The following is an 8,656-nucleotide window of genomic DNA, read 5'->3' as shown; positions in this document are numbered from 1 at the left end:
TCCATCCTAAAGGAAATCAGTCCTGAATATTCATTGCAAGGACTGATGTTGAAGCTGAAACTCCAATACTTTGGCCACCGGATGCAAAGAGCCAACTCATTGGAAAAGATTCTGATACTGGAAAAGACTGAGTGCAAGAGGAGAAGGGGGCAACAGAGGATGGGATGGTCAGATGGCATCACTGACTTAATGGACATGAGTTTGAGCAAGCTCCAGGAGTTGGTGATGGACAGGCAGGCCTGGCATGCTGCAGTCCAGACGGTTGCAAAGACTCAGACACGACTGAGCGACTGAACTGAACTGACATGTCATCTTATTAATATCAATCCATTCTTAGTTTGAAAGAGATCAAAATAAAATTTACTCTTCTATATATATTAACATATATTATTTCTACCATTTTGAAAATTCAACAACTACTATCTCCAGGCTTGGGGCAACTCTGATCTTCATGATTCTGAGAAGCAGTTTCTGTCACTCTCTCAAATGGTGTTCACCTGGGTCTTGCAAATGGTCTTCATTATAAACATTTAGATTTTAATCCTACTATATTTTCACATGTGATAGTTTTTTTTCTTTCCAAGCATGTAATCGGGCTCAAGGATCCCACAGGCCCACTCTCCATAGATCTAACTTTCCCCCTACATTGGCCTTACTGATCTAGTTCTCTAAATAGAGAGAGATAATAGAGGAAATGTATTTTTTGTTTAATCTTTTCTTTGAATTTCAGGCCATTATGGCCTGCACAAATTTTACTTTTTATAGTCATTCAATAAATACATATAAATAATTTTTAAATAATAATTTATTAATCTGATCCATTTATTTAAAGGTAATGTCTGATGCCTCCAAGTTTACACCCACAAACGCTGTTGGATACGGCTGGAGAATCTGGAAAACATTCCTGTAGACCCTCCCGGTGTCATGTCACAAGATGTCCTTACCAGAGCCAGAAGAGTGACTCTCAGTGTATGAATGAGGGGTGGTGAGGGACACATCTGAAGCTGACTGTGCAGCACCTGGCGGGGGAGAGAAAGAGCTACAGTGAGGTCTGGAGGGATTTAGGGAACTCTCTTCAAAGACTGCTCCCAACAGAAACTGACATTTTTTCCCCTCCTTATTCACATGCAACTGGAAGTGTGAAAGTAGAGAGAGAAACACCAAGCTGGTATCCAGTTCACAGCCAGTAACCCTCTGGTTATCTGAGGAAGGGACTTACACGTGAAATGTGAATTTCCCAGTGTGCTTCACTCCTAGAACTTGTGAATCTAAGGACTTGCAGGTGGGACCTCATAAGAAGCAACCTTATCTAGACTGGGCTGTGTGAGTCTGAGCAATTTTTGTACTCTCCACTCTCTGTGATTCTGCAGCTGGGTATTGCTGCAGAAAGGAGGGATATAGAAGTAACCAAGTTTGGGTTTTGCCCTGTGTAAGTCTGAAAACTCCAGCTTGCTTCCCTCAAGGCCCTTTTCTTGTTGTAGAGCTGAGGTATGGACTCTGGGTTCTATCCATGGAAGCCAAAGGTATATACTATTTCTGGAAATAAAAACAAATCAGACAAGTCACACATATGGGTAACAGATGCTTTCAAAGATATACTTCCCTTCACCCACCAAAATTTTGGCCAAACCTGGGAGCCTCATGCACTGGGACAACAGTCTGATGTGGCTGAGTGACTATGGGCCACACCCTCATGTCAATGGCTCCAGTTGTGGAACATAGTCTTTCCCCCTAATTGGCTGCTGCTGTGATGTTGTCAGGGCCCTGGTCACCATATTCCTGATCATGACAAGGGAGAACATTTGGGTAGAAAGTAGAAATACGGTCCATCTGCATGAGAGGGGAGGAGGGTGGCAGGTGGCATCCAGAGCATGTGGTAGTGACATGAAGGTGGGATGTGGTTCTCCCTCTATTGAGGGCACCATGGAAGCCTTGGCTCTACCATCTGACAGTCAGGCCATAAGCCCTCGGGGCAGCACCAAGTAGTCCAGGGAGTTACCAGAATGGGCATCACATTAGATAGCTCTGCGGATAAGAACAGCTTCCCAGGTGGTGCAGTGGTAAAGAATCTGCCTGCCAGTGTAGGAGGCGCAGGTGACGCAGGTTCAGGCCCTGGATCAGGAAGATCCCCTGGAGCAGGAAATTGCAACCCACCATACAACATATTAAAAAGCAGAGACATTACTTTGCCAACAAAGGTCCATCTAGTCAAAGTAATGGTTTTGTAGTCACTTGCAGACAAGTAGTCACTAATGTATGGATGTGAGAGTTGGACCATAAAGAGGGCTGAGTACTGAAGAACTGACACTTTTGAACTGTGGTGTTGGAGAAGACTCTTGAGAGTCCCTTGGACTGCAAGGAGATCCAACCAGTCCATCCTAAAGGAAATCAGTCCTGAATATTCATTGGAAGGACTGATGCTGAAGCTGAAACTCCAATACTTTGGCCACCTGATCCAAAGAGCTGATTCACTGGAAAAGACCCTGATGCTGGGAAAGACTGAAGGCGAGAGGATAAGGGGGCGACAGAGGATGAGATGGTTGGATGGCATCACTGACTCAATGGACATGAGTTTGAGTAGGCTCTGGGAGTTGGTGATGGACAGGGAAGCCTGGGGTGCTGCAGTCCATGGGGTCGCAAAGAGTCAGATGCGACTAAACTGAACTGAACTGAACCAGTATCCTTGTCTGGAGAATCCCATAGACAGAGGAGCCTGCCGGGCTACAGTCCATAGGGTCTCCAAGGAGTCGGACATGACTGAGTGACTGAGCATGCACGCAAGAAGATGAGAACTAGCCCCACCAGGGCAAGCCACTTAGTGTTTTCATTTATAAAGTAGGGGCAAAAGTGCCTGTCCTGCTTACCTCTCTGGGCTGACTCTGAGGAAGAGTAGGGTAGTGCACACCAGTGTCTTTATAGCTGTGAACCTACATGCCCTGTGAGGCCCCCAGAAGTGGGCAGAGCCGGGAGGTTTGTGTCCTTCCTACCTTTTCCTTGGCCGGCATCGCTGAGCACGTACTCCAGCCTCTCCCGCAGGCGGTCATTGATGAATACAGATTCCTCCAGGCGCTGGCGCAGGTTTTGGATCTCAATAAGATTCTTTTCTAGCAGGTCGGCCCCTGTCACATACCACCAAGACATGGGAGAGGTAGGAAATGAGGAAGGCGGATCCCTCATGGGACCCTCTGTAAGATCCCTGCCCATATCCATACTTCTGTCAACTTCCTCCGCTCACCTTGGCACCTGGGAAGCACCAGGCAACTTTGTTTAAAGTGGTCCTAGGCTTTCAATCCCAAGACAGCCCTCTGCTAGGAACTCCATGAGGCCTCCTCCCAGGGAGAATTTGAGTATATCTGAGGGAGATGGACACTGGGCTGGTGAACAAGGGTGAGAAGCCACTAAAGTGCTCCAGGGAGGACTGGCCTAACAATGAGAACGTGTGCCCACCTCCTTTGGTAGAAATCCAGAGGGCATCCCTCTCTACTTCAGACCTCTCTTACCCTACGATCCATGATTGAATAACTTTTAACATTCACCCAGTAAAAGAAACTAAGGCAAATGCATTTGAAATTAGATCAGGCTGTGAATAATGAATGACACTGAATGTTTTCCTTGGGTGAAGAGTGAGGGAAAGAGCCTGGGGAGGTGTCAGGACTTGAAGGAGGAATGAGAGAAGGGAACACTTTCAAGGATGGAAAAAGATGCCCAAAGAGAAGGGTAAAAAGATCAAAAATAGGCTTCACCAGGACATCTTGCTTAGGGCTAGGTTTTTCCTCTGAGAATTTCAAATGTTGTTTTGTTATACTGTCTGCATACTGAAACCAAGCTGCTTCCAAGCAGCTCCTCCACATGGGTGCACCCCTAGTCACCAAGTGCCAGGAGGCCTGGCTCCAAACCCAGTGGCAAAGAATGAGAAGCAGGACTGGCTTATAATTGTATACAAAGTGTGTGTGTCTCTCTCTGTATGTGTGTATAGAAATAGTCTTCCATTCTGCAATAACTCTTGATCTAAGAAGACTTACCTTCCCCTTGGAAGTCTGAACTTAGGATTCTAAAATAGTCCAAAAAATCTAGACCTAAAAGGTTATAGCACAGAAAAAAGGGAACACACAAATGTGAGGGAACTCATCCTCTTTATAGAGTGCCTCAGAATGCCCTTGCCTTCCTTTACTCTCCTGCCCAGAGTGAGCCCCTAGGTAGTGGAAATGAGAGAGGCACATAGAAAGGATCAGCACTGAGCTGGGGCTTCATTCTCTGGCTGACCCATGGGATATTGCCCCTTCATCTTCTCACCCCCTTCTGTGAGCCAGGGTCTAACTGAGGAACAAAATACCCTCTGGCCAGGAAAGGAATGTGTCTTTTCTGTCAATGGCTGTATTTCACCAACTGCTCCTTTGTTATTTTACCAGAGGGCTTGGAGTTGGGCCGGTCCAAAGAGGAGGAGGAGGATAGGTTCCCAGATGCATTCATCTTCTGAGGCTTCATCTCTTCCCATGGGTGATTGCTGCCATGATGCCCAGGGTCTGGTGTCTCATTCTGCTCTGTGGTGCCACCCAAAGGATAGAAGGGCTGAGCAGATACAGCTTCTGAGTGGTTGCTGGGCAATGAAGCTGAATCAGCAGGAGTGGCTGGGCTGACATCTGTCCAGAAAGGAATATGAGTGAGAAACAAACGGGGAAGTCAGAAATGAAGTGTTTTAACAATAATTATACTGGGTTTAATAGTATCCTCCGAAAATTCATGTCTACCTGGAACCTAGGACTGTGACCTTATTTGAAAATAGAGTCTCTATACATTTAATTAGTTAAAAGGAGATGATACTGGATTAGGGTGGACCTTAAATCCAACATGACCAACGTCTATATAAGAAGAGGAGAGGAGACGGAGATAGGAGATTCACAGGGGAGAAGACCAGGTGACAATGGGGGCAGGGATTGGAGTGATGCATCTTCAAGGCAAAGGATGCTTCCCACAACCATCAAGTCAGGAAGAGGCAAGAAAGAAGGGAGCATGGCTCTGCCTACTTGATTTCAGACTCCTGGTTTTCAGAACTGAGAGAGAACAAATTCTGTTGTTTTAAAACATCCAGTTTGTGATACTTTGTTACAACAGCCTGAGAAAACTGATACAGCAATCCATGGAATGAAGACTAAGGTGAATGACAGTGATCAGTCAATTGCTTAGTATCAGCTAAGAACTCATTTCCCAAGGACTATCAATTTGATCCTAAGGTTCCTGGCACTCCTGGCGTATGATATCAAGAAGCAGTTGCTAGATACAATGTCTGAGGGTCACAGTGCACACAGAGGAAAAGTACAGGGGCCTCTCTCCTCATTCCTTCTAAGATCCTCAAATGCTGGAATGATCCCAGAGAGGTACTTCAGAAATGTCTCCTCCAATTGTAGGAATCACTGCCAATCTTAGAAGTCATGAGAGTAAGGACTCTCAAACTGGTCTGTGAACGTGTGATCTTCTCACCCAACAGTCTATGCCCTTGCCACAAAACAGCTGCTAATCCTTCTTGAGCTTGTTCTGTATTGGGACTGTTGGTAGAAGATGAGGAAGGCAAAATAGCCTTCGCTTTTGGCTGATGAGCAGCAAACCTAGACAGAGCAGCCTACTCCTGGTGGCTCCCACTGCTCCTGCCTGAGTTGACTCTGGACACCTTCTGAGGCTGAGGGGGTGTCTGAGGAAGGCAAGTGGTGATTTGCAATCCACCCAGAATGGTTCATGAGAATGTAAAAAGAATTCTTAAGTATAGCTCAGATTGTCTGGCTCCTGTCCAAAGAATGACTGGGGTACAATATTTTTGCACAGGGGATTATAGAACAAAAAAAAAAAAAGTGGTATCATACAGCTCAATGATGCTATGAGAACATTTATATCATGTTCTTTGCTGGTTCACTTTAGACAAAAAACCTGGCTGGGTGACAGGGCCATAAATCAGAGGAAAGTTTAAGAGTCTTCTCCTTTCAAGGATTATTATCAAGGGCCACAGAACAGCCAGGTTTCTTCTCTAAGAAGGGTCAGCTGCTAAGTCACTTCAGTCGTGTCTGATTCTGTGAGACCCCATAGACAGCAGCCCACCAGGCTCCCCTGTCCCTGGGATTCTCCAGGCAAGAACACTGGAGTGGGTTGCCATTTCCTTCTCCAATGCATGAAAGTGAAAAGTGAAAGTGAAGTCGCTCAGTCGTGTCTGACCCTCAGCGACCCCATGGACTGCAGCCTACCAGGCTCCTCTGTCCATGGGATTTTCCAGGCAAGAGTACTGGAGTGGGGTGCCATGACCTTAAGCAGGGTCAGAGTGAGGTCTTATTTTCCTCAACCAAGCCAAATTCCTTTAGGGAACTGCTTACTTAAATCAGTATCCTTCCCTGACTTACACAATATCAGATGTAACTAACATTGCTGTGAAATAAAGAGTAAGATAGACTATGTTAAGCCTTTAGTTCAAGGCATAACTTAAAGTAGAAACTCAATCAAAATGTGATTCCCAATCTTTTTCCTTTATATTCCCTCCCCAGAAAATCAGCTTACTCTCAGCCAAGGGCATACGAGGTTTCTAGTTGGTCAGCAACAGTGATCAGCATGTTCTTGTCCCATTCTTCCCTTGCCACACAACACGGGAAACGTGTATACATTGTACATGGAAAGCAGCAGAGACGAGCCTCCTGGGAGGGGAATTAAGTCTCACAGTGACACTGCCACACACCATTTGTGGTACTAGAAATTTTGGCCCCCAAAGAAGGAGTATTGATAAACCATTGCCTCTCTGAGAAAAATGATGACTTCAGGTGGGAAAAAGAAGGGCTTAGTTTCCTTCAGAAAAGACAGAAATAATAGAAAACAAGGCTGATACTTTCTGAGACTGCCACCCCAGTGGTCACATCTCAAATGTGGCCATTCTAACAAGTAGTGGCAGGAATTGCAGGTAAGGAGAAGGTATGTTTGCCCTTTATCTGCTGTCTCTCAGGGAAGTGTTGAAGTGAAACCAAATGCCTCTGGGCAACTGAGTTCAAGGATGCACAACAAATTCCCATCAGCCTCTTGGACAATGTCAGGTACATAACAAGGGCAGCCTATTCATTTATAGTGGGCTTCCCTGCTGGTTCAGTGGTAAAGAATCCACCTGCAATGCAGGAGATATAAGAGAGCCGGGTTCAATCCCCGGGTGGAGAAGATCCCCTGGAGAAGGAAATGGCATCCCACTCCAGTACTCTCGCCTAGGAAAACCCATGGACAGAGGAGCCTGTTGGGCTAGAATCCATGGGGTCACAAGAGTCGGACATGACTTAGTGACTAAACCACAACCAAAATAAATTTATAAATTTTGTATATGAAATTTATGTGAATGTGAATGTATGTGAATGTATGTGAAAGTATACGTGTATAGAGTCTTGTCTTCTTTGCAGAGGCTAGGCCTTTGTGCTGGGCATAGAGGAAGAAAGAGTAGAATGGGGAAAACACTGGCTCCAGAAGCCTAGACAAAGAGGTGTGCACAGGAGTGACTCCCTCCCAGCTTGGTCCATGACTGCTCAGGCCGCAATGCAGTGGGCACTCCAAGCTTTAGAGTCAGCCAGGATCATAGTCAATGTTACTCCAAGCTGGACTGCTTCAGTAAGTTCCCTGACCTCACTGAGCCTCAGTGTTCTTAGCTGTGCTGTAAAATCAGGACACCACCACTAATTTAAAAGGATTGCTGTCCTGATTAAATGAGGCAGCATATATATAGTGATCAATAATATGAGCATAATAGATGTTCAATAAATGTGAATTTCTGTCTTCCCTTGACTGCTATACTCAAGAGGAGATATGCTGCTTTGCTTCTCGTGTAAAATGAGAAACAGGAATAGTTCCAGGTCAAAATCCATTATGGCTTATTCATGCCTCATTAGAAAAGACCCTGATGCTGGGAAAGATTGAAGGCAGGAGAAGGGGAAGACAGAGGATGAGATGGTTGGATGGCATCACCAACTCAATGGACATGAGTTTGACCAAGTTTCAGGAGATGTTGAAGAAGAGGGAAGCCTAGCGTGCTACAGATCATGGGGTTGCAAAGAGGTGGACACGACTGAGTGACTGAACAACAAAAACAACAACATGCCTAAAATATCCAGAAAAAATAAAAACAAACAGATATAGCCAGGGACTAAGGATGGTTTCCTGGCCCCTGGTTGTTTACTCTGTATGAGTCAGATGCTTTCCTTAGGAAGGAAAGTAAAGGGAATGCTGAGCAGGAGAAAAATGAAGGCTTGATTTTAAACTTATTCTTAAACCAAAGCTACCCAAGGGCCCTCTTTGAGGAAGTCTGGGGAGTGTCATGATGGTGATGGATTCAGTCAGTCCCAGTAACTGATGGTTTAGAGGATATTACAGCTGAATTACTAGAATGATGGGTGGGATCTGTAAATTCACAGATGATAGAGAATATTTAGTGGTGAATAAAAATAGGAAAAAGTAAAAAATATAAATGTAAAAATAAATAAATAATAGGAAAAAATGGGCTTCCCTGGAAGCTCAGATGGTGAAGAATCTGCCTGCAATGCAGGAGACCTGGGTTCGATCCCTGGGTTGGGAAGATCCCCTGGAGAAGGGAATGCCTACATACTCCAGTATTCTTGCCTGGAGAACTCCATGGACAAAGGAGCCTGGTGGG

At 45.3% G+C, this 8,656-nt stretch overlaps 1 protein-coding gene across 5 annotated transcripts in view; it reads right to left on the bottom strand.

Annotated features, from left to right (window-relative positions):
* Positions 1–787: 787 nt before the first annotated feature.
* LOC113887744 (myomegalin) overlaps positions 788–8,656 on the bottom strand; it is a 64,358-nt gene continuing 56,489 nt past the window's right edge. For all 5 annotated transcript variants that reach the window (XM_027534955.1, XM_027534982.1, XM_027534946.1 and 2 more), the window contains exons 6-8: positions 4,407–4,640; positions 2,988–3,119; positions 788–1,019 (exon numbers count right to left, since the gene is read on the bottom strand). In XM_027534955.1, coding sequence (XP_027390756.1) covers positions 928–1,019; positions 2,988–3,119; positions 4,407–4,640 — 458 coding nt within the window. In that variant the 3' untranslated portion in view covers positions 788–927. The remainder of the gene's footprint in view (positions 1,020–2,987; positions 3,120–4,406; positions 4,641–8,656) is intronic.

This window comes from Bos indicus x Bos taurus, chromosome 3 (genome assembly GCF_003369695.1).
Source record: "Bos indicus x Bos taurus breed Angus x Brahman F1 hybrid chromosome 3, Bos_hybrid_MaternalHap_v2.0, whole genome shotgun sequence".
NCBI lineage: Eukaryota > Metazoa > Chordata > Mammalia > Artiodactyla > Bovidae > Bos > Bos indicus x Bos taurus.
This window is presented reverse-complemented; position numbering and strand designations above follow the sequence as displayed.